This window comes from Lolium perenne, chromosome 6 (genome assembly GCF_019359855.2).
Source record: "Lolium perenne isolate Kyuss_39 chromosome 6, Kyuss_2.0, whole genome shotgun sequence".
NCBI classification, from domain to species: Eukaryota; Viridiplantae; Streptophyta; class Magnoliopsida; order Poales; family Poaceae; genus Lolium; species Lolium perenne.
The window spans coordinates 158,776,079-158,803,028 of NC_067249.2; the positions used below are offsets into that span (position 1 = coordinate 158,776,079).

A 26,950-nucleotide genomic window follows, 5' to 3' on the forward strand; every position below is an offset into this window, starting at 1 on the left:
TCTCTCCCTAACCTGGGCTCAGCCCATCCCCTTCTTTTTTTCCCTCTCTGGCCGCAGCCCAGCTCGGCCCAGCCGCACCCCCACCAGCCCAACATACCCCACAGGGGGTTTTCTGCAAATTTGCGTTTCTTCTCCGCAGGCCAAAGCAGCTCGGTGGCCGCACGCCGGCCGAGCGATGGCTCCGGCGGCCCCGATGCTCCCCGCCGCCCCCCGGCGGCCATAAATAGCCGTGCCGCCGCCGCCCGAAGCCCTAGCTCCCCTTTTCCCCCTCTCCCGCACTCTCCTGCGTCACCCCAGACCTAACCCTACTGCTTGCAGGGACGGCCGGAGTCGCCGTCGATTCGTCACCGGCGAGCGTCCCCAGCCACCGCCGACCTCACCAACGCGTCCAGGGTGAGTCCCTGGCCCCCCCGGTACCCTCGGCCCGCTCCCCCTCACCCTATAGCGCCGCCTCCACGAGGCACCTGCCCCGGCCGCCGCAGAGGCTCGCCGCCGGCCGTGCACCGGCGGCCAATAATGGGCGGCGCCGCCACCAATCGCCTCAGCGCGTCGCCCCGCGCCGTTTCCCCCACGCGCGCGCCCCTGCAACCCGCCCAAGCGCCGGATTGAGCTCAGCCCGAGCTCAATTTCGAGCTCATGGCCATGCTGACATCAGCATGACGTCAGCATGACGCCATAATTGCTTTTTACTATTTTTTCTGTATTTTTTCTGTTGTTAATTTCTGTATTTTTTTAAATAGGAAATACTATGACAGGTGGACCCTATCTGTCAGGATTTTATTAATTTAGGAAATATTTAGAAAAGAATAAAATTATGACAAGTGGGTCCAAATTATTAAACTTTTATTATTATTTATATAATTTTCTGAAATTGATTTAAAATGAATTAAACTTGGGAAATTCATAAATAATTCATTTTAAATCAGAAAAATATAAAATTATATATCAAAATGATCAGAAAAACAAATCCTAGTTGTTTATCCATGTTTCATACATCTTTGAACCAATTAAATATGAGCCTTAGTAGAAACCCTAATTTGACCCCTCTCATATGTCGGGGTTCGAAGCCGAACCCCTTTAATTTCCATCGATGCACCTAGGGTTACCCAAACCCCTTTAATATGACATGTCATCATATTTTATGTGCATTGCATTGTACCTTGTCTTGATTGTGCTCTTCCTTTCCGGTATTTGGTTCTTCTCGATAGGGACCGAACGCGAGCCTGAGATCAACGCCCCCGAAGAGCAGCACCCGAACAACGAGGGACAAGGCAAGCCCTAACCTGGTTCATATATGGTTTCGAAATGCTTTACTTCTGGTTCTTACATATTGCATCCGCTTCAAATTTGTTGTATCGGCAGTTGTAGATATCCTATGTGTGCATATTCCATCCTTGTAGCCCAGAGTTACTGATCCACCGCTCCCAGCAAAAATAGGTCTGAGCATGTTCGCATCGCTAGAGCCGTATATGTGTTATGCTTAGCCATGCTTAGCTGTTGAAGTCTGATCCATCTGGTTGATGAATCAGAGCTACGAATGAACCTAATTTGACAGGATGACGTGGTAAGATCAGTGATGATGTTAATAAACATGCTAAAGTCTTGGATGGGCCGCCACATGGGGATGTGGTGATTTGACTCGTTCTCGCCGATACTAGGACCTGAGTTCTCGCCTTCGGAACCAAGACTGAGCGTACAGCCACACGGGGCCTATGGGAACCCCTTGGCCCGAACTTACCTAGCTTACCCATGAGTCAATTAGTTTGCGAGTTCCATTTGCCATACGCATGGGGAAAAGGTGGAAAAGGTTTTCAAAGTGCATCATACAGGGCGTGGCTAGGGTGAAGGATGCTGGAGGCATTGAACTGGATCCCCTGCGCACAATGACCGGGACCGCCTCGGAGAATGGCTACCTACGATGACGGAGCTCCCCAGTTAGTTTGACTCATGGGATAGGCGAAGTAAGGGAAAGGTTTTGGTCGACCACCCTCTGCCGGCACACCAAGGAAGTGTGTTAATCTAGTGGCACTAAGAGTCGGTCGGTGCGTGTGGGTAAAGTTGTACACCCCTGCAGGGTAAATCTTTTCGAAAAGCCGTGTCCACGGTTACGGACGACTTGGTGATGGATTCTGTGATCATAGACAACTTGAACCTAATCGTAAAACTTGATGTCAATGTGTGATAAGGATCCCTTATCAGGGTGTCGAGGGGGTGATCCTAGGTGATAGGTTCAGGTGATGATGAAGATTCGGTGGTTTCAACATGATGATCTTAGAGCTAGAGTTGATAACGCTCTCTTACCCCTTTTGAAAATGGTCTAAATAGACGAGATTCTGCTCCCTCCTGTTTACAAAGGAAAACTGGCTTTCCGCAAAATAAGCTCCACATAAAGCCTCGCATACCCGCTTTGCTAACAGGTTGTACTAAGTCTTGCTGAGTCCCTGTACTCAGCCTTGCACGCTTTGTTTCAGAGGAAATTCTTCCAACGGATGGTGGCTTCTACCTCGACGTCGACGAGTAGATCGGAGTTCCTTAGGCGGCAGCCTGAGACTTATGGGCTGGGACGTCACCTTATGTTATGGCCTCTTAGGCCCTTTGCAGTCTTGTTATCTAGATAACATAATTTTCTTTCCGTTGCTTGTTGAATTGTGGTCAGTGACCTCTGCGTGTAATAAATTTGGATCTTAACTCTGCTAAGAGTTGTAATATATTTGCTTTGAGTCGTAGAGTCACTGTTGTGTTACCGATTCTCACCCTGTAGGCCCTAGAGATCTAGGTTAGGCTTATGCCAGATGTGATATCTGGGTTTGTCTAGCCCTGACCTCCGGGGTCGCGACACAGGTCCTCCCCAGGTGGGGCTGGCGGGAAATCAGCGGTGCACGGTGGATCCTACCATGAATTAATCTAACCATCAACTAACAAAACTCCTAGATAAAAACATAATGGAAAAGTAGGAAAAACTTTTTTGCTTTGGATCTAGTTATACTTTGCGAGTATATTGACAATTCCAAAAGAAATTCTCATACTATGATTATAGTACAATCACGAGCAGTTGTATATGGCCTTGTCGTCTGGTGATGCCCCTATCGTCTAGTGGTTCATGACATTTCTGTTTCAAGGAGGCAGCAGTGGTTCAACTTCCCCTTGGGGTAGGGAGTATTTTGAATGCAGGCTCTGCACGAGGTGTGGTCAGGTCACGCCACGGTGGCGCTGGAGCGAGGAGGTGGTGGAGGACGGGATTCAATGGCCCAGATCCAGGCCCTACGGGTCCAGTCCGGGCCTAGGCAGGTCAGGTTGCTCTCACTGGTGGTGTCCCCGGGAGTGGATGTGGTGGTGCAGGGAGGAGCAGGAGGACAACAACAATGGCAACCTAACCAAACATCTGCAAATTGAACTAACTCTAGGAGCGAAAGAAACATCAACTATTACCCAAATGCAGAGTCAGCGGTGCCCAACCTTTCCTCCAATGGAAGAACTCAGTGGCCACCACCAACATCAACTTGTCTCCGAAGCGAAACTTGTCTCGGAATTTTATCTTCTGCAATCCGGCTCAAGAATTCAAATTGTTAGAAACTCTACTCCATATACTCATCGGATCATCGGGATTTTTTTTAAAAAAATAGGCCTAATTTCTAACTTTTCAAATGAACCACAACACAGTTGCAGCTCCAGTTGCTATCAAAACATTAACTCTTAACATTTTTAAACTCAGAATCCAACTACAAAGCTCCTCCATACTAGCAGGTAGCTTTCTTCACATCAAGTGCACAAGCTATCACACCCCACATATAACAGAAATATCACAATGGAAATACAAATGGTCAACAACAGCTACAAAATCTACAACTTTCATCCCCTTCGCACCCTCTTTTAATTCGATTATCCTTAGTCAAAATGCTATTCTAAGAGCTAACCAAAGGAAAACTTTAACCTGAAAGAAATTCTGATTTTCCATATGCCTACATAGGGTAATTCAATAGTGTGAGATTTTAGACTTAAATACATAGACTTAAGAGAAAAAATAGCCGTTCTTTTCTAACATCCAGATACAAGTATCATTTTCTTCAGATAGAATATATGACTCTAGTACACATCTTACCAGTCTCCCCCAAAAGAAGCCTACGGAATCTAATAACACCCCAACCTTCTTCAAAAAATTTGCTACTGAAATATTGACAATAAATTTAAGCAAATGAAGTCTAGGAAAACAATCCCTTAAAGGCTTGTTACCTAACCAAACATCCTCCTAGAATAAAGTTATCTCTCCATTACATATTTTATTTTACAAAAAGATAAAACAAAGAAGAAAGATTCATCAAGCCCTGCAACACATGATATTGAGAGGTTTTCCTAGAGCATTGTGATAACTTTCAAAACCTAAGATATTTCATCCTAACTAAATTTTGCCACAACCCCTAAGAGGTCTCTGACTTCCAAAGCCACTTGCTAATAAAATATTTATTAGGAGTAAAACGATATGTCACCCCCAGACCACTCATAGTTTGAGGTTGACACACTGTTTCCTAGTTAACTGGATGACATTTTCTAACACCATCTTTCTCTTGCCATAACGACATTTTCCTAAAGAAATCGAATCTTTTACCAAGCCTTTTGGTTAATCATAAAGATACATCATAAACATGGGCACAATACTTAAGCTAGCTTTCAACAGAATCAACCTACCACACAATAAGATAGGAAGTTCAATTGCCAGTTATGTACCTTTTTTTCCATTTTTTCCGCAACATTTTTCCAATCACTATTTCTTAGTGGTTTATTATGCATATGGACCCCTAGGTATTTAAAAGGCAATTTACCTTCTACACATTTAAAAATGGAAGCATAATCTTCCTTCTTATCCACTTCCCCACATAAGCATATAACTTCACTTTTATAAAAATTAACATTTAAAGCAAACATGTGCTAAAAAATACATAAAATAAGCTTTAAATTTCTAGCACATTCGAAACTATCTTCAAATAGGAAAATTGTATCATATCCTCATGAGCCCTTTTCATTTACACAACTAAAACATCAATTGCTAAATTAAACGAGATTGGTTAGACCGGACCCCCTTGCCTCAACCCTCTCCAATCTGATCATTAATCATAAGCGCTACCTTTTCATCATTAATCACACTCATCACCCGTCTAATAAGCATGGGAGAAAAATCTTTATTACGAGAACTTGTTCTAGAAAAGATTTATCTATTTTATCATAATCTTTTTCAAAGTCAACTTTTAAAAAGATCGAGACCGTTTTCATCACTTTTAACTAATGTAAAGTTTCTATAAGTAACACGACCTAACTACTATCATTCTATTATTAATTACTTTAGGATAAAGGTTAAAATAACATTAAGGAAGTAAATTGGTCTATAAGGCCGAAGCTTATCAGCACCTTGCATTTTAAGAGCTAGATGATATCCCGCGCGTTGCTGCGGGATTAAAAGGTTAGACATTAAGAGTTTTGGTAATTGATTTTCTGATTGCAATGATGGTTAATATGGGTAGCCTCAGACCACACATTGAATAGTTGATCAATCGAGTTCCCAAACAAACGTGGATATGGCGCTCGAAATATATTACATATTTCTCGTGTGAACATGCAAATAATAGAATGCCAAATCAGCTTTTCAAAAAACCTAAGGAGAAGGAGAGTAATTCATCAAATGGTAGTAGTGTAGCTATATCAGATATATATCAACCTTCTACCCTATGGATTACCAGTGCTTGATTACCAGGAGTTTATCTTGATTATCTAAGTGTTAAGGAACAGTACCTAGTTATATTATGCAGTTTGCAATTAGGTAATACAAATGACATGTAAATTTCACGATTAAGAACGATATATTCCAATTGATTTCTCATGGATGGATGTCAAAGTATTTGCAAATGTCTGTGAAAACAAACTTCTGTTGGATACTGCACTTCCCAGCAAAACAGAGGAAATAAAACCTTACCTGCCAAAATATATCAGGTATTATCTAATATATTTTTGGATAGCAAAAGAATCATGCAAAGCTTTATGCAATATTAATTTTTGGAAGGTTCAGTATCATGATTACGTTGCAGAAAAATACACCAAATATTCGCTGGGCATGAAATTGAAAATATGATATAGGCTATATAGGTTGCAAATAAGAAAGCATACAGTATTATTGCCATAATGGTTGCAGGTAGCACATATTATGACACATACCATTACAAAAAGAGTAGAGATTTATTTATACCAGATCTGGGCCATACATACAACCATATGATCATTGAAAAGAAAATTTACAATTTTATGCTCCAGCTCGGTATGCCATAAAGTAAAATATGGTGTTGCCACCCGGTGGTAGTGCCCCCCTCTCACTGACGTCCAATGTAGCATATAGATTCACACTCAGTTAGCAAGCCAATGGTTAATCTACTGGCCACTCTGCAAATTACTTGATACAGTTATCTGTATTCATATATGCATTCCATTTAATGTGTTTTGGTTCTAGTGGTTCTAGTAGTTATGATCCACTCCAACATTTATACGGAATGATACAAAAACGATTGGCAAATGATCATTATCGGGTGAGTCCACTGGATCCTTGAAGTTTTGACCCACGCCCGCTTTCCTCCACCCATGCCCTCTTCCTCACCTCCTGGACCTCCACGACATGCCGCCACATCTCTGCCTGCATCACCATCTCGATCACCTCTGCAACCTTGGAGCTCTCCACGACTAAGGGCTTGTTTGGTTGTAAGGGCTAATTAAACCAGGGAACTAACTCCATAGAGGGAAATTAGGGGGGAGGGATGTGGGAAATTAGGGCTAAACCAAATTATCCGGAAGTAAGGATAGAGTTGAAATAAAATCGATCTGCACCATGTCTTGATGAACTCTGAAACTATATTTATGCAAGAACATGGCCAAAGGTGAAAATGTATTTATGAAAATTTCTAGATGAAACTTTTGCATAAACATTACAGAAAGCTTTCATTATGTTTGTAAAGTAAAATAGAAACTTCCCTTCAAATCTCCGACGTCGTGATTTGAACTCTGGCATTGTAGGCCGAATCTCCGGCATGTCATCCGACGGTAGCTAAGAGGGGGGTATTGCCACCGGGTGGCTACAAATCCACACTCATGCCAAAAAATCATTAGAGAAAATATGGAGAACTTACATGGTAACTTAGTTTGATTGGATCTGTAGCAATAGTCTGCCTGCAAAGAACACGTGAATAACAATGCCATCCGGTAGATACCTAATTATGCAATGTACATCAAACCTGACGAAGAAGAAAATGATGGCTAATCAAGTTAAGCAAGAAAACTGGCTCACCGTCATTCAAGATACCCTTATCATCATCCACCGTCCATGAACTCTTATCATCATTGTAGAAATTCTTATCATCATTCTAGAAACTCTTATCACCATAACCATCTGATACGTTGCAAACATATTTATAATTTTTGATGCTCCATGCTTGTTTTACACTAATTGCTATATGTTTTGTTTACACTTCGTGACACTTTTATGCATTTTCCGGCACTAACCTATTGATAATATGTCACAGTGCCAGTTCCCTTTTTCTGCTGTTTTGTATTTCAGAAAAGTTGTACATGAAATATTCTCGGATTTGGACGAAACAAAAGCCAAACTTCCTATTTTCCCGGAGCAAAGACGGAGTCCAGAGAAGAGACGAAGGGGGGGGGGGGCATAGGATGGCCAAACCACCCCTAGGCACGGCCTGGACCTGGCCCGCTCCTAGGGTAGGTCTGGGGCCACCGGACCTCCACCGACCTCGCCCTTCCTCCTATATAAAGCCTTCGACGAGAAAACCCTGAATATACAAGCCTCCATCCACGAAAAATTCCGTCGCCGCCGCCATCATCCAGACGAGTTTCGGGGGTCAGAAGTTCCTGTTCCGGCACCCTGCTAGGACGGGGATTGACCCCCGGAGCCATCTCCATCAAATCCACCGCCTCCACATCGACTCCATGATGGTTCGTGAGTAGTTCCCCCATGGACTACGGGTTCTCGGCTATAGCTAGTTGGTACTCTCTCTCCCATGTACTTCAATACAATGATCTCATGAGCTGCCTTACATGATTGAGATCTATATAAAGTAATCGGTGTTGTGTTTGTTGGGATCCAATAAATTGTGGAATTGTGATCAGATTTTCATCATATTATCATATTATTGTTATTTAAGATCTTGCATGCTCTCCGGTACTTGTAGTTACCTTGATCAAGCAGTTGCTTGTATCTCCAAGAGGGAGTATTTATGCTCGATAGTGTGTTCAGACCTATAGTTTTGTGGGAGAGTGACTTTATAACTTCTAAGATTGTAGATGTGTTGTTGCTACTAGGGAGAAAACAACAATGTTTTGTCTAAGGATAATTCTATTGTTTACTTTACACACATTTCTTAATGCGATAGTCTGTTGCTTGCAACTTAATACTGGAAGGGGTTCGGATGATAACCTGAAGGTGGATTATTAGTCATAGACACAGTTGTATTACGGTCTATGTATTATGTTGTAATGCTCAATTAAATACTACAGTAACTTTTATCTTATCATAGCATGCATTTTCATGCCCTCACAATTATCAATTGCCCAACTGTAATTTGTTCACCCAACACTTGTTGTTATTTGGAGAGTTATCACTAGTGTAGATAGCTGGGAACCCCGGTCCTTGTATCACCATCATTGCTCTACAGTCAACTACGCACTGGAATATTTTACGGTGCAATCTCCTCTGTGCTACCGCTGCTGTGTTACTATTGCCATTGCTCTCATATTACCTTTTCCAGGTGCAGCTGAATACAACTCCGTTGTTAAGGCTTATAAGTATTCTTTACCTCCCCTTGTGTCGTATCAATAAATTTGGGTTTTACTTCCCTCGAAGACTGTTGCGATCCCCTATACTTGTGGGTCATCACCATCCATGAATCACAGTGTATAATGTTCAGACGTATCTATATTCTGAAATGTTGAACTCAATAGCCAATTGGATGTGGACGAAAAGAAACTGAATGCTTCCTCCAATTAAATCTGATTAAATCCAAACACCTACATTCTGATAAATCAAATAACACTGGTAACCAGTTGGAATGCATTTCATATGTATAGTAAGTAATTTGAAGTTCTACTAGCATCTGTAACCTGAAAAAAATTGTCATACAAAATTCGAAGATAAATTATCAGAGAAATTATATGTAGGAGGTTCTGCCACACTGGCCAAATTATTCTGCATGTGCTCCCTAATCAGAAGATTCCAAGGTCTTAAAACCATGTAAAATTGATGCAATCTTCACAAAGAAATTTGGGGAAAACATGCTCTATCTATAGGGGAAAATATAGCCAAGTTTTGTTACCATATAAAAGCTTTGCCTTTGATATGCTTAGGCGGAGGGAGGTCCAGATGTACATGCACACCGAGACTTAATTACTATGGGAAACGAACTGATTCACTGGGCACCAGTATCCATCGAACGCTGGGGAAATCAAAGGTATTAAACGTAACATAACTTGTAACATAGTTTGTAGCTAGATAAGCTCGAATCCTAACTAGTTTGTTAGGTTGTTACGTTGTGCTTATCCCTGTACTTGTAACGCAAGACATATTGATATAAATAGATTGAGGAGGCCGGCTGGTTTGAGCTGTGCTACTCCATCCCCAAAAACCCTATCTCTTGTTTGTTTTATATGGTATCAGAGCCACGAAGGTTCACCTCACGCGCCGCCGTCGCTGCATAGTCCATGCTTCCCGACGCTGCCTCGATCGTCCTTCATCAACACGCGACGATGGCTTCTTCATCAACTGGCGCCGCACCGATCAGCCTCACCAATCTCATCACTGTGAAGCTCAACGAGGACAACTATATGTTCTGGCGCGCGCAGATCCTTCCTCTGCTTCGCAGCCATGGACTCATGTCCTTCATCACCCCTGGCGTTGCCGCACCACCGGCAGAGATCGCCAATCCTCAGGCGGGGGAAGCCGGAGCTCCGGCAAAGATCCCAAATCCCGAGTACACGGCCTGGTACAAGCAGGATCAGGCCATCCTGATAGCTTTCCTGTCATCGCTCACCCCAGAGGTGTTTGGCGTCGTCGTCCTGGCTACCACTGCCGAGGAGGCGTGGAGCACTCTCGCTGGCAGCTTTGCCAGCCAGTCCACTGCGAGGGTCATGCAGCTACGTGCTCAGCTCCAGGCGACCAAGAAGCTGGATGCGCCGGCATCGGCGTACTTCAACCGCATCAAGTCTCTCTCCGACACCCTCACATCCATCGGGCAACCACTGCGCCCCGAGGAATTCATCTCGTTCCTGCTGAACGGGCTGGATCAGGACTACGACCCCTTCGTCGATCGTGTATCGGCATCCACCGTGCCAATGCCAGTGCGCGACGTGTATGCGCAACTCCTCAACACCGAGCAGCGCGTTGAGACGCGCAAGGCCGAGCTTCGCAACGACACCATCCACGCCAACTTTGGCGGGCGTGGTGGGCCTCGCCAACAGGACAGGAGCTTCTTCAAGCCTGTCTCTCCGCCACCATCGATGCTTCCCACGCCCAACTTCGTGCGTGATGGTGGTGGCCAGCAGCAGCAGTACGAGCAGTCCGAGCGCACCCGCCCGCTGTGCCAGCTCTGCGGCAAGGTTGGTCATATCGCCTCCAGATGCTTCAAGCGCTTCAAGAAAGATTTTCTTGGCGTCGGCAACGACGGCCGTCAGCCTCAAGGACGCCAAGCTGCTGCAGCCACCCACGGTGGCAATGGTGGAGCCCACACCAATCAAGCTGGTGGACACACTCCATCTTACACCATCGATCCAGGGTGGTATGCCGATTCGGGTGCCACCGACCACCTCACCTCCGAGCTCGACAAGCTCTCTGTGAAGGAGCGCTATGGAGGAAAGGACAAGGTGCATACAGCGGATGGTTCAGGTATGCATATTCATCATGTTGGTCACTCCACAATTCCAAATTCTACTCGATCCTTGCAACTTCGTGATGTTCTTCATGTCCCGTCTGTCACTAGAAATCTTTTGTCCGTTCCCAAATTTACAAGAGATAATAACGTCTTCTTTGAATTCCATCCTTGGTACTTTTTTGTTAAGGATCGAGCCACGAGGGAAATTCTACTTAGAGGAGGCGTCCATGGTGGCCTGTATCGCATTGATGATCCTTTCATTAAACAAGTTTTCAGCGGTCTCAAAGTGTCACGGGAGAAGTGGCATGCGCGTCTAGGCCATCCAGCAACACCCATAGTTCGACATGTACTTCATAGGAATAAATTGCCATTGGATGGTTCCACAAATAATGTAATCTGTGATTCTTGCCAACAAGGCAAAAGTCATCAATTGCCTTTCTCAAATTCCGATCGTGTAATCTCCAAACCTCTTGAGTTTATTTATTCAGATGTGTGGGGCCCTGCACAAACATCCACTAGTGGTCATAGCTACTATGTTAGTTTCATTGATGGTTATTCTCGATTTACTTGGATATATCTCCTCAAGCACAAGTCAGATGTGTTTCATATTTTCCTTGCCTTTCAAAAACATGTTGAACGACTATTGAATCACAAAATTATTCATGTGCAATCAGATTGGGGAGGTGAATATCTCAAGTTAAATAAATTCTTTGATGACATAGGCATCTCACATAGAGTCTCATGCCCCCATACACATAAACAAAACGGTCGTGCCGAGCGCAAGCATAGACATCTAGTTGAAATAGGTCTCACATTGCTTGCTCATGCCTCAATGCCTTTTCGATTTTGGAGTGACGCTTTTATCACGGCTAGCTTTCTTATAAATCGAACTCCGAGTCGTGTCATCAATATGCAAACTCCTCTAGAAAGGCTCCTTGGAGAAAAACCCGACTACACATTCCTAAAGGTTTTCGGGTGTGCCTGTTGGCCTCACCTTCGTCCTTACAACAATAGGAAACTAGAGTTTCGATCCAAGAAATGTGTTTTCCTCGGCTACAGTCCACTTCATAGAGGGTACAAGTGTTTACATGTGCCAACTAACCGGGTGTATATCTCTAGAGATGTTATTTTCGATGAAAACGTGTTCCCCTTCTCGAATCTTCCTACACTCTCCTCGGAGTCCACCTTACATAAATCCACACCAACACGTGACCAACTGAATGATGTTGCATATTCTCCACTTTTGCTTCCTAATCATGGTGCAGGCGTTGGAAGAGGGGCACGGCTTGAAGAGATTCCAGATGATCAAGCCACTGCTGATGTTGATCACGGAAACCATGCAGAGTCGGGCGACGGTCACGTCGATCACCATGCAAACGACGACCCTGAGGCCATGCAGCCCAGTCCCGCACGGAGCCCATCGTCTCCGTCTGCTGGGCCGTCGCACAAGGCCCACGACACATCGCCAGGCACAGACTCTCCTGGTGTCTCTGCATCAACAGAGCCTGCTCCAGCGGCAGCTCCTCGAGGTGTGATACGTCCCCGACGTATCCATAATTTCTGTCGTTCCATGCTTGTTTTATGACAATACTTACATGTTTTGCTTGCACTTTATAATGTTTTTATGCGTTTTCCGGAACTAACCTATTAACAAGATGCCACAGTGCCAGTTCCTGTTTTCTGCTGTTTTTGGTTCCAGAAAGGCTGTTCGGGCAATATTCTCGGAATTGGACGAAATCAACGCCAAACCTCCTATTTTTCCCGGAAGGCTCCAGAACACCGAAGAAGAGTCGGAGAGGGGCCAGGGGGCCACCACACCATAAGGCGGCGCAGGCCAGACCCTGGCCGCGCCGGCCTAGGGTGAGGCGCCCCCAGGTGCCCCCCTGCGCCGCCTCTTCGCCTATAAAACCCCTTTCGACCTAAAAACGCAGTACCAATTGACGAAACTCCAGAAAGACTCCAGGGGCGCCGCCGCCATCGCGAAACTCCAATTCGGGGGACAGAACTCTGTTCCGGCACCCTGCCGGAACGGGGAAGTGCCCCCGGAAGCCATCTCCATCAACGCCACCGCCTCCACCATGCTCCGTGAGTAGTTCCCCCATGGACTACGGGTTCTAGCAGTAGCTATGTCGGTATACTCTCCCCCATGTACTTCAATACAATGGTCTCATGAGCTGCCTTACATGATTGAGATTCATCTGATGTAATCGGTGTTGTGTTTGTTGGGATCCGATGGATGATACATTATGATTAGTCTATCTATAAAGTTTGTGAAGTTATTGTTGCTGCAATCTTGTTATGCTTAATGCTTGTCACTAGGGCCCGAGTGGCATGATCTTAGATTTGAGCTCTATACTTATTGCTTAGATTGTATCTACAAGTTGTATGCACATGTCACTGTCCGGAACCAATGGCCCCGAAGTGACAGAAATCGGGACAACCGGAGGGGATGGTAGTGATGTGAGGATCACATGTTTTCACGGTGTGTTAATGCTTTGCTCCGGTACTCTATTAAAAGGAGTACCTTAATATCCAGTAGTTTCCCTTGAGGCCCGGCTGCCACCGGCTGGTAGGACAAAAGATGTTGTGCAAGTTTCTCATTGCGAGCACGTACGACTATATACGGAAAACATGCCTACATGATTAATAAGCCTGATGTTCTGTCTTAATGCTTTGATTCCTATCAATTGCCCAACTGTAATTTGTTCACCCAACACTTGTCACTTATTAGAGAGTTACCACTAGTGTAGATCGCTGGGAACCCCGGTCCATCTCTCATCATAATATACTTGTTCTACATGTCATTGGAAGTAGTACCAACTATTTTCTGGTGCCATTGCTCTCATATTGCTATTACTGCTGCTGTGTTACTATTACTACTGCTCTCATATTACTGCTACTTTCACATCATCCCTGTTATTAGTGCTTTTCCAGGTGCAGCTGAATTGACAACTCAGTTGTTAAGGCTTATAAGTATTCTTTACCTCCCCTTGTGTCGAATCAATAAATTTGGGTTTTACTTCCCTCGAAGACTATCGCGATCCCCTATACTTGTGGGTCATCAAGACTGTTTTCTGGCGCCGTTGCCGGGGAGGCATAGCTCTACTCATAAGTTCACCTGGGGAGTACACTCTACCTCTCTCTCTGTTTTATTTTATTTTGTTTTGCTTAGTTTACTTTTTCCTAGTTTACTTGTGCTTAGTTTATTTCTGTCTAGTATTACTTTGCTTAGTTTACTTTTGTTTAGTTTATTTTTGTCTTGTTTTACTTTTCCTATATACCCAAAAATCCATAAAATTTTGAAAAACCTAAAAATTAAAAACTGCTGTTATGGGAGAACCAACAACCTACTTGGAGCTTATAGAATGTTATAATAATTATAGAGAATCAAGAACTGGTAAAATAATGAGTGCTATGATAGAAAAATTGAATACAATTGCTAGAATCTTGCTTAGACGCCATGATATAAACTGTTGCTCTCAACAGGATACTAAACATCTTAAATTTCAATGTGGCTTTAGTGAGGAATTTTTAATTACGAACTATAATCGGAATTGCTATATTCATTATGGGTTCGAAGAGGTAGAACAATTTGTCTTATTTATGGGAGCCTCCGAGATAGAATCCTTCATGGTTGAGAATTATGAAACTTGTGCTATTTGTAAGGACCTTAAAGATTATGTCTCTACTATCCTTAATTCTTGCATAGAATGCTACAGTAGGAATCCTTATATCCTTGATTATAAAGAGAGACACATTAATGCACAAGAATGCACTCACAATTTGCAGGAACCGGTGGAAGAAGAAATTGATGAACCTGAAAGCTCATTGGATGAAAAAGAGGAGGAGAGCGACGAACAAAAGGAGGAAGAATGGATTAGCTACCCATGCCAACCTTCTAATGAGAGTAACTCTTTATCTCTTACATTATTTGATTGTCCTCCATGCTTACCGAAAGAGGTTGAATGTTATGTTCCTGTGGATTCTCTTGAAATATTCCCTATGAGTAAAACTTGTGAAAATAATTATGCTACTGTTATTTATGATAATCCATGCTACTTTGATAAATCTTATGATAATGCTTTGTTTGTGCCTGATGTCGAAATGCATGGTACTAAAGAATTTTGCTTGGCAAATGTTTATGATAAAGCTCTAGATGATGGTCCTATGTTACTTGATAATATTAATTGTACTACTAATGAAAATGGGATTGGAGAGGATTTAACTTTATCTATGTGTCCCATATCTCTTGAGATTGATCAACTACCTTGTTATATTATTAATAAAAGTAAGTTTGAAAGTTTTAATTCCACTATTCTCGAACTTGATAAAAATTATGTGTTTGGGAATCATGGAAAGTATGCTGCATGTGATAGTTATATTGTTGAGTTTATTCATGAAGCTACTGAGAATTATTATGAGAGAGGAAAATATGGTTGTAGAAATTTGCATGGTACTAAAACACCTCTCTATGTGCTTAAAATTTTGAAGCTACACCTGTTTTACCTTCTTATGCTTGTCACTTTGTTCTTCATGAATTTATTTGTGTACAAGATTTCTTTTCATAGGAAGTATGTTAGACTTAAATGTGTTTTTAATTTGCTTTTTGATGCTCTCTTTTGCTTCAAATACTATTTCTTGCGAGTGCATCATTAAAACTGCTGAGCCCATCTTAATGGCTATAAAGAAAGCAACTTCTTGGGAGATAACCCATGTGTTATTTTGCTACAGTACTTTATTTTATATTTGTGTCTTGGAAGTTGTTTACTACTGTAGCAACCTCTCCTTATCTTATTTTTGTGTTTTGTTGTGCCAAGTGAAGCCTCTAATCGAAGGTTGATACTAGATTTGGATTTCTGCGCAGAAACAGATTTCTATCTGTCACGAATCTGGGCTGTTTTATCTGTAGGAAAATCAGAAAAATATGCCAATTTACGTGCGTGTTCCTCAGATATGTACGCAACTTTCATTAGTTTTGAGTTTTCTGATTTGAGCAACGGAAGTAGTTTATTAAAATTCGTCTTTACTGGCTGTTCTGTTTTGGCAGATTTTGTCTCTGTTTTTTTTGCATTGTCTCTTGTGGACTTTAAGCGAGCTTTTCTAGACATAGAGAGCTGTAGCTAATGTTTTATTGAGTTCTTTCAATGTGCCACTACAGGACCAAGGTGGATTCAAATTTTTTGAGTTCTAACCCCTCTAATGAAGTTTATGAGAAGTTTGTTGTGAAGGAAGTTTTCAAGGGTCAAGAGAGGAGGATGATATATGATCAAGAAGAGTGAAAAGTCTAAGCTTGGGGATGCCCCCGTGGTTCATCCCTGCATATTTCAAGAAGACTCAAGCGTCTAAGCTTGGGGATGCCCAAGGCATCCCCTTCTTCATCAACTTATCAGGTTCCTCCCCTGAAACTATATTTTTATTCAGTCACATCTTATGTGCTTTACTTGGAGCGTCTGTGTGTTTATTTTTCGTTTTGTTTATGTTTGAATAAATTCGGATCCTAGCAATCCATGTTTGGGAGAGAGACACGCTCCGCTTTTTCATATGAACACTTGTTCTTCGTTTTACTTTTAATGTTCAATGGATAAAAGTTGGAAGCTACAATACTTATCTTTATTTGGTTGGAAGAAGAAAATGCCTCATATGTCTTGGATAATTTGATACTTGGCAATTGTTTTGAGCTCTCAAGTAGATCATAAGTTTTTGCATGGAGTTTAAACCTATTAGTGGAGAACTACCGTAAAGCTTGTTAAAATTGGTTTGCATAATTGATCTCTCTTAAGGTCTAGATATTTTCTGGTAAAAGTGTTTGAGCAACAAGGAAGACAGTGTAGAGTATTATAATGCTTGCGATATGTTCTTATGTAAGTTTTACTGTACCGGTTCATACTTGTGTTTGCTTCAAATAGCCTTGCTAGCCTAAGCCTTGTATCGAGAGGGAATACTTCTCATGCATCCAAAATCCTTGAGCCAACCACTATGTCATTTGTGTCCACCATACCTACCTACTATGTGGTATTTCCTGCCATTTCAAAGTAAATTGCTTGAGTGCTACCTTTAAACAATTCAAAATGCTTCTCAATTTGTGTTAATGTTTTATAGCTCATGAGGAAGTATGTGGTGTTTATCTTTCAATCTTGTTGGGCAACTTTCATCAATGGACTAGTGGCTTCATCCGCTTATCCAATAATTTTGCAAAAAGAGCTGGCAATGGGATTCCCAGTCCCAAATTAATTAACAAAAATAGACACTCCTCCATGGTATGTGATTGTTGGACTGCACCCGAAGGATTCGGTTAGCCATGGCTTGTGTAAGCAAAGGTTGGGAGGAGTGTCATCATAATAAAACTATAATAAAAAGGCACTCCTTCATGGTATGAGATTGTTGGCAGGCACCCGAGGATTCGGTTAGCCATGGTTTGTGAAAGAAAGGTTGGAAGGAGTGCCACCCAAAAATAAAATAAAATGGGAGCCGCTCTTTGAAGGTTTGTCTGGCAAGGGGGTTAGAGTGCCCACTACCATTCGTTGACAACAACAAACACCTCTCAAAACTTTACTTTTATGCTCTCTATATGTTTTCAAAACCAAAGCTCTAGCACAAATATAGAAATCAATGCTTCCCTCTGCGAAGGGCCATTCTTTTACTTTATGTTGAGTCAGTTTACCTACTTCCTTCCATCTTAGAAGCAAACACTTGTGTCAACTGTGCATTGATTCTTACATACTTGCATATTTGCATTCATCATATTACTCTGTATTGACAATTATCCATGAGATATGCATGTTGAAAGTTGAAAGCAATCGCTGAAACTTATATCTTCCTTTGTGTTGCTTCGATGCCTTTACTTTGAATCTATTACTTTATGAGTTAACTCTTGTGCAATCTTTTGATGCTTGTCTTGAAAGTACTATTCATGAAAAGTTTTGCTATATGTTATCTATTTGTTAGCAATTATAGATCATTGCCTTGAGTCACTTCATTCATTTCATATGCTTTGTAATAGTATGATCAAGGTTATGTAAGTAGCATGTCACTACAGAAATTATTCTTTTTATCGTTTACCTGCTCGGGACGAGCAGGAACTAAGCTTGGGGATGCTGATACGTCCCCGACGTATCCATAATTTCTGTCGTTCCATGCTTGTTTTATGACAATACTTACATGTTTTGCTTGCACTTTATAATGTTTTTATGCGTTTTCCGGAACTAACCTATTAACAAGATGCCACAGTGCCAGTTCCTGTTTTCTGCTGTTTTTGGTTCCAGAAAGGCTGTTCGGGCAATATTCTCGGAATTGGACGAAATCAACGCCAAACCTCCTATTTTTCCCGGAAGGCTCCAGAACACCGAAGAAGAGTCGGAGAGGGGCCAGGGGGCCACCACACCATAAGGCGGCGCGGGCCAGACCCTGGCCGCGCCGGCCTAGGGTGAGGCGCCCCCAGGTGCCCCCCTGCGCCGCCTCTTCGCCTATAAAACCCCTTTCGACCTAAAAACGCAGTACCAATTGACGAAACTCCAGAAAGATTCCAGGGGCGCCGCCGCCATCGCGAAACTCCAATTCGGGGGACAGAACTCTGTTCCGGCACCCTGCCGGAACGGGGAAGTGCCCCGGAAGCCATCTCCATCAACGCCACCGCCTCCACCATGCTCCGTGAGTAGTTCCCCCATGGACTACGGGTTCTAGCAGTAGCTATGTCGGTATACTCTCCCCCATGTACTTCAATACAATGGTCTCATGAGCTGCCTTACATGATTGAGATTCATCTGATGTAATCGGTGTTGTGTTTGTTGGGATCCGATGGATGATACATTATGATTAGTCTATCTATAAAGTTTGTGAAGTTATTGTTGCTGCAATCTTGTTATGCTTAATGCTTGTCACTAGGACCCGAGTGGCATGATCTTAGATTTGAGCTCTATACTTATTGCTTAGATTGTATCTACAAGTTGTATGCACATGTCACTGTCCGGAACCAATGGCCCCGAAGTGACAGAAATCGGGACAACCGGAGGGGATGGTAGTGATGTGAGGATCACATGTTTTCACGGTGTGTTAATGCTTTGCTCCGGTACTCTATTAAAAGGAGTACCTTAATATCCAGTAGTTTCCCTTGAGGCCCGGCTGCCACCGGCTGGTAGGACAAAAGATGTTGTGCAAGTTTCTCATTGCGAGCACGTACGACTATATACGGAAAACATGCCTACATGATTAATAAGCCTGATGTTCTGTCTTAATGCTTTGATTCCTATCAATTGCCCAACTATAATTTGTTCACCCAACACTTGTCACTTACTGGAGAGTTACCACTAGTGTAGATCGCTGGGAACCCCGGTCCATCTCTCATCATAATATACTTGTTCTACATGTCATTGGAAGTAGTACCAACTATTTTCTGGTGCCATTGCTCTCATATTGCTATTACTGCTGCTGTGTTACTGTTACTACTGCTCTCATATTACTGCTACTTTCACATCACCCCTGTTATTAGTGCTTTTTCAGGTGCAGCTGAATTGACAACTCAGTTGTTAAGGCTTATAAGTATTCTTTACCTCCCCTTGTGTCGAATCAATAAATTTGGGTTTTACTTCCCTCGAAGACTATCGCGATCCCCTATACTTGTGGGTCATCAAGGTGTTACAACACGACTGCAGCAGGGTATACGGCGTCCTCGCAAGCGTACAGATGGAACGGTGGCGTGGATGACCACCTGTTTCACTCAGGCTGCTGCTGATTCTGTTCCCAAAGATCTTCACCATGCAATGACAAGTCCTCAATGGAGTGAAGCAATGCGCCAAGAATTAGATGCACTGCAAAAGAATGGCACATGGCGACTAGTTCCTCGTCGCCCTGGTCTCAATGTCATCGACTCCAAGTGGGTATTTAAGGTGAAGCATCGAGCAGATCGCACAGTTGAAAGATACAAGGCGAGATTGGTCGCCAAAGGGTTTAAACAACGATACGGTGTGGACTATGCTGACACTTTCAGTCCTGTCGTAAAGCCAACCACCATCAGATTGTTGCTCTCTCTTGCTGTCTCTCAGAAGTGGCATCTTCGTCAGTTAGACATCCAAAATGCTTTCCTTAATGGTGTCCTAGATGAAGAAGTGTATATGAGGCAGCCTCCGGGCTTTGAAGATGCAAGCAATCCAAGTCACCTGTGTAGGCTAGTGAAAGCCATCTATGGACTCAAACAAGCTCCACGGGCCTGGCATGCCCGATTGTCAACTGTTCTTGGCAAACTGGGATTCAAGGCATCAGCAGCTGACACTTCTCTATTCATTCTTCAGAGTACTACTGTTACAGTCTATCTACTCATTTATGTGGATGATATAATTGTGGTTAGCTCCTCAGCATCAGCCAGCAGTCATCTAGTTGCTAGCCTTCGGTCAGAATTTGCAGTAAAAGATCTTGGTCCTCTGCATTTTTTCCTTGGAATTGAGGTGGTTCAGCAGCCGTCAGGAGGACTTGTTCTGACTCAACGCAAATATGCGTTTGAACTATTGCAACGGGCAGGCATGCTCAAGTGTCAGCCAGCAACCACGCCTATGTCAGCAAGTGATCCCCTGAGTTCATCGTCTGGTGTTTCACTGTTGTCTGATGAAGCTACTCGGTATCGCAACATTGTGGGCGGGTTACAGTATCTCACAATTACTCGACCAGATTTATCTTATGCAGTTAATCGGGTTTGTCAATTCCTTCATGACCCGCATGATTCTCACTGGGCTGCTGTCAAACGGATCTTAAGGTATATCAAGCTGACTGGTCATCATGGGTTGCACATTCGTCCTACGACAGATATGTTGCTCTCTGCTTTTTCGGACGCTGATTGGGCTGGTGATTCTGATGATCGGCGATCAACCGGGGGCTATGCTCTCTTCTTTGGTGGGAACTTGATCGCCTGGAGTGCGCGAAAGCAAGCCACCGTGTCCAGGTCCAGCACTGAGTCAGAGTACAAAGCCCTTGCCAACGCCACGGCTGAGTTGATATGGATTCAGTCTGTTCTTCAGGAAATTGGAGTTAATCTGCGTCATCCTCCTGTTCTGGGGTGTGACAACCTTGGAGCGACTTACCTATCATCCAATCATGTGTTTCACGCTCGAACAAAACACATTGAAGTGGATTTCCATTTTGTTCGAGAGAGAGTGTCCAAGAAGCTTTTACAGATCCGGTTCATTTCATCAAAGTATCAGATAGCTGATATCTTCACGAAGCCTCTCCCATTGCCAGCGTTTCAGGCTTGTCGACGCAATCTCAACCTTATTGAAAGTGGCTGAGAATGAGGGAGGGTATTAAACGTAACATAACTTGTAACATAGTTTGTAGCTAGATAAGCTCGAATCCTAACTAGTTTGTTAGGTTGTTACGTTGTGCTTATCCCTGTACTTGTAACGCAAGACATATTGATATAAATAGATTGAGGAGGCCGGCCGGTTTGAGCTGTGCTACTCCATCCCCAAAAACCCTATCTCTTGTTTGTTTTATAAAAGGAACAGCATAAGCGATGATCCAATTAAAAAATATGAGTAAGAGATGAGAGCTTGTGCACCAAATTACCGATGCAGGTAGCTACGGCTGTCCAGAGTCCGTAGATGTAGCATCTTTCTCTTTGCTTGAACAACCAGCACGCAAAATACAATCGAAATCCAATCAAATCGGGAGGGCTTGAGTGAGCAGAACGAAGAATCCAATAAAAATCCAATCCAGTCGGGGGGAGGCAAAACTTCGAGCGGTACTGGAGCCGATGCGCAATCTGATTTAATAGAAGGACAATCGGGAGAGGACAACTACAAGAGTAGAGATCTCAGCGGGACACATAGGTTTTTAAACATGGAAGCGGCGACGGCTCAGTTCTCCGGAGCAATTGTTTGCGTATTTGCACGGCAATGATGGTTGCTAACTTCTGGGCTGCATCGGATGGTTTCACCAGCATTTGTGGCAACGAAACGGCAGGTCGCGGCGGCGGAGAGAACCAGGAAACACCAATGACAACCTATTTTTCCCAGAAAACAGCGAGCGAGTAAAGCCCATGTAGGGGGTATTGTCCGGACCATCTAAAGACTCTCAGCCCACGTACCAATATGGGATGGCCAGCCCGCCTAGCGAAAATACCACACAGGGGCGGAGTACGGAGACACGATGGGCTACACGCCTACACCGACGCGCTGTGTGTGTGTGAAGATAAAAGGGTGACGTGGAGGCATGCGGATGCATCAAAATCAGGTATGTGGGGTTACTATTAAGATATAAAAGACAAGTGATATGATCCCATAATTAAACCTAGAAATATCTAGCCTTCCATGATAAAAGTCATTAAACAGAATCAAAAGATCATTCCAAACTAATCCCATAACTTCTAATAAAAACCTACAGGGAAACCATGAGGGCCCGTAGCCTTATTATGTTAAATCTGGAAAATAGCAAAGTTAATTTCATGTACTATACTAAAAGGTTCAACAAGTTTAATTCTATCCACATCATCTAGCATCTAGGAGGAAGTGCAGCTAGATGACTTCAATATCCATAGGTAGGCAGGATGTGTTGCTGCAGCTTGATCAATTAATTCTTATACCATAGCCCATGTGCGATTATATTGATCAATCAATTCTTATACCAAAATCGGCGGGCCATCTCACAATGTGACGAAAAGGAGCATCGTGGTGCCTAGAGCATATTTGCCTTCAATAATTGTCCTTCAAATTTAAGGGCCCTCCTATTTAGTGCTAGTTGCCTGTGTTAGGGCACTCCGCCCGCAAGGAGATCAAGATGGGCCCTGGCCTAGCAACTCCTTTTCCATTGGATCTTCCCACGAGCCCCCACCTCCATCGCCAGGCCCGCTCCCGTGGTGCCTCACCACACCGCCCTCCTCCATTCACCTCCCACGGCCGGTCTGGACCTCCCTCTAAACCCGCCCACCTCCCCCAATCCGGCGAACCCCCTATACCTGAAACCCTAAGAACGAAGGCCGGCGGGTCCTAGCACCCAAACCTGATCCCGGCACTTGAAACCCTAGTACCGTTCCTCGCCTCGGACAGCAACACTGCAGCAATCCACATCATCCCAGTCTCCAGCGAGGTCCTTTCCCGCCTCCGACAACGATGTCATGGGCGTCCACGTCATCTCCAGCTCCGTCGAGGTAGGCCAGCGTCGTTCGTCTCTGGCCAACAATCTCTATCTACCTGAGAAAGACCGAGGCTCATGCCCCTCCTCATGTGGGCATCGCCGCGCTAATGGATGCAAAGAGCGTCAAATAGGATTTGGCCAAATTTAACATACTCCAAATATAAAATTTACGAGATTGGCCGAGAAAGCCCAAAGTCAGGCCAGCCCATTAGTGCCATGAACTGAATTATAATTCTCATCAGGCCCATGGGTGATATGTAGAGAGAAGTCCAATTTACCTCCCTAAACTCGTCTCAAAGTTCAGATTATAACCCTCAACTTTACTTTGGTTCAACTTTCAACCCTGAATTCTATAAATCATTCGGAATTGGACCTTCTACCTTTTTTGACATGTTTTGAACCGGTTTTTCTCGCCAGTTAGCGGGTTTTCTTCCTATATACTGTGCCAACTCATCAACATACAACATACATGGTACACGAAAAACCAGCTTAATACAATGCAAGGGATGATTCTGAACCGTTTTTAGAATTCAAGGTTAAAAGTTGAACCAAAGTAAAGTTGAGGGTTGTAAGCTGAACTTTGAGACAACTTTAGGGGGTAAATTGAACTTCTCTCTGATATGTACAGTGCCCTACTCTTCACCATGAGTCCATGACATCGCCAAAACGGGAGAAGAAACAATGTCGCCTTGTCCATTCGCCCCCGTGCTTTCATGGTCCTCCCTAAAACACGCCATGGTCATAGAGAAGCCGCTTGTCCATTACCATTGCCGGTCCTCCTTCACGACGCGCACAGCATGCACTAGGCAAATCCTACTCCCGAATGTGAAAGGTAAAATGTATGAAGAACGATTGATGCACAGCGTTGCATGACATGCGCACCGGCTCCATGGGCACCTCGGTCGCCGCCACAGTCGCCGTTGCCGTCACGGTCGTCCTCGTGCTCGCGGGGGTAACCCATGCCGAGATCAGGACGACGCTGATCGTGTCAGACGCGCGGCCATTGATCCTCTTCGAGCAGTTTGGCTTCGCGCGTGGCGGCAAGGCCGCCCTCTCCATACGCCGCTCGGCATGGAGACTCCGGCCGGGATCACGCCTCACCGGAGTCGACCCCACCCTTATGGGGTTCGTCCTCATTTCCGGAGCCCAGTTTCCCAAGATCAACAATGCGTCCGAGTACGCCGCCGCCGATCCAGGAGGCAACAGCGGCGGCGGCGGTTTCTGCGTGCTGACGAGCGGATACGCCGTCCCGATGATCCGGCTCAGCGACGTCCCGGCAGGCGGCGCCACCAGCATCCTGCCTATTGACGACCCAGATGAGTACGCGGTCGTGTTCAACAACTGCCAAGAGGGCGTGGAGGTCACCTTGGACGTGCGCACCGAGATGTACAACGTGCAGGGCGGCGTCCCCGACGGGCAGAGAGACTACCTCCCCGTGGGGCTCCAGCCGCTGCCGACCATCTACACCGTCGTGTCGGCGGTGTACTTCGCGTTCCTGGTGGTGTGGGCGTGGGCGTGCCTGCGGAGGCGCGCGACGGCGGAGCGGATCCACGTGGTGATGGGCGCGTTGCTTCTGTTCAAGGCGCTCAAGATGGCGTGCGCGGCGGAGGACACATGGTATGTGGAGCGCACGGGCACGCCGCACGGCTGGGACGTTGCGTTCTACGTGTTCGGTTTCTTCAAGGGAGTCCTGCTCTTCACCGTCATCGTGCTCATCGGCACCGGCTGGTCCTTTCTCAAACCTTACCTCCAGGTCCCTGATTACAGAATTCAGTATAGATCGATCTCAATTACACGTCCACATACGCAATCAGAGCTAATTAAGTTGGACTGATTTATGAACTGGCAGGAGCGGGAGAAGAATGTGCTGATGATAGTGATCCCGCTGCAAGTGATCGAGAACCTGGTGCTGGTGGTGATCGGGGAGACCGGGCCCACGGGGAGGGACTGGGTGGTGTGGAACCAGCTCTTCCTGCTCGTCGACGTCGTCTGCTGCTGCGCCGTCTTCTTCCCCATCATCTGGTCCATCCGGGCCCTGCGCGACGCATCCAAGACCGACGGCAAGGCCGCGCGCAACCTCCACAAGCTCACCCTCTTCAAGCGGTTCTACGTCGTCGTCGTCGGCTACCTCTACTTCACCAGGATCATCGTTTCCGCCTTCCTCGCACTCCTCAGCTACAGGTACCAGTGGGGCGTCAACGTCGCCGTCGAGGCCGCAAGCTTCGCATTCTACCTCTTCGTCTTCTACAACTTCCATCCAGTCGAGAAGAACCCCTACCTCTACGTTGGGGACGACGAGGAGGAGTCGGCAGGTGGGCAGCTCGAGATGGACGACCGTGCTTTCTGAACTTTCGTTCATACTCCACAAACCATGCATGGCCGTTTCCAAGTTTTGTAGCACATGATCGATGTTAACGGTTCATACAAATATACTCCTAGTATTAGTTTGTCTCCTGCCCTGTACAGCTAATTAATCTGTTCCAAGAGGTTGACATATGTAAGTGGATGATGATTATATAATGTACTAATTAAAACTGAATTTGTAAAGTGTCAAAAAAACAAAGTTGAATTTGCAAGGGTTCACCTAAAATTACCAACAATCTAACTATACCTGGAAGTGGCATTGTTTAATCTCAGCCATCCTACCTCTAATGCTGAACAAGTGTCGTTTAACCTTAGTTGTTCTTGTGTTTTACTCAACAAAACGTTTTAGTCTTGGAGGTCTGTGAAAAGAAAGGCCTTCGATATATAGGTGATTAATTGAAGCTAAAAGGTTGAACTTCCTTTTTAAACTTCCAAACTATCTAGCTAAGCATCTAATTCCACTACTACTCCACGCACTACGAAAAAACGGCTTTTGCCGTGTGCCCTATGGCCTGGAACACGGCAAAAGTAAGCTCTGCCGTGTGTAGTGAAAAAAAAAACGGCAAAACACGAAGACGCGGTAAATCGGTAAAAAGGAACACGGCAAAAAAAAAAAGAACACGGCAAAGGCCCAAAAAAAAAAACACGACAAAACCAGGAACACGGCGAACCCTGGAGGAGGCACACGGCAAAGGTCCGGAGCATGGCGAACACCTAGACACGTGGCTCTGGTGACCTCCCCAGACGGCGCCGTCGTAACGACCAAGCTTTGTCGTGTGTCCCTAGCGGACAAACGGAAAAGCACTTTGTTCCCACCAACTATTCCCGCGAAAGAGCCAAGGCTGCATAATTTTGGCGCGAAACCTTTGCCGTGTGTAAATTAAGTAGGAACACGGCAAAGATAGCTTTGTCGTGTGTATTTTGGGTTGGAACATGGCAAATGACCTTTTCCATAGGGCTCTTTTATGGTACCCCCAACAAAATATAAACCGTTTATTTTTGTTGATCCAACGGGTTGTATTAACTCATACTACTGTCTAAAACCTGTGTGGTATGAATGATACTACCGCCTTGAACCGAAATATAGTCATGTATGCAGGGTCAGATTCGGAAAGGCATACAACGGCATCAAACAAATCCCGTTAAAAGTGGAATTCCTTGTATTGTATATTCTGCAACTACTTTTCGTTGGCATGCAACAATTGCATGCATGTATCACCGCCGGCCGGCCGGTGCCTGGTCATTTTCCCTTCACGGCGGTGGTATAAACTGATGAGATCGTGCCATCTTGACTTGCTAGAAACCCTAGAACTAATGAATTTACATAATACGAGTGCATCACCATTGTTTTAGAAGAATGATGAAGCCGAAGCTAGTTCTGTTAGTCATCGATCATGAGCTTTTCCGTCGTCCCACGTGGCCGGCCGGCAGCCATGCGCACATGAATTTCATCGATGTGGTTCTGATGTTGTAGACTTATAGTCATAATCGGTAGGAAGAGACACATTTAGAAGGCAATCGTCCGAGAAGAACACGGTAATAAAAAGTTGAGATCTTGT

The 26,950-nt window shown here is 44.5% G+C and overlaps 1 protein-coding gene across 1 annotated transcript; it reads left to right on the top strand.

Moving 5' to 3' along the window:
• Positions 1-23,730: 23,730 nt before the first annotated feature.
• On the top strand, positions 23,731-25,534 carry LOC127307084 (protein CANDIDATE G-PROTEIN COUPLED RECEPTOR 7). The gene is made up of 2 exons (XM_051337781.2): positions 23,731-24,780; positions 24,877-25,534. Exons 1-2 carry the CDS (start codon positions 23,902-23,904, stop codon positions 25,372-25,374), a joined length of 1,377 nt encoding a protein of 458 aa, XP_051193741.1. The 5' UTR covers positions 23,731-23,901; the 3' UTR covers positions 25,375-25,534.
• The last annotated feature ends 1,416 nt before the right edge of the window (positions 25,535-26,950 follow it).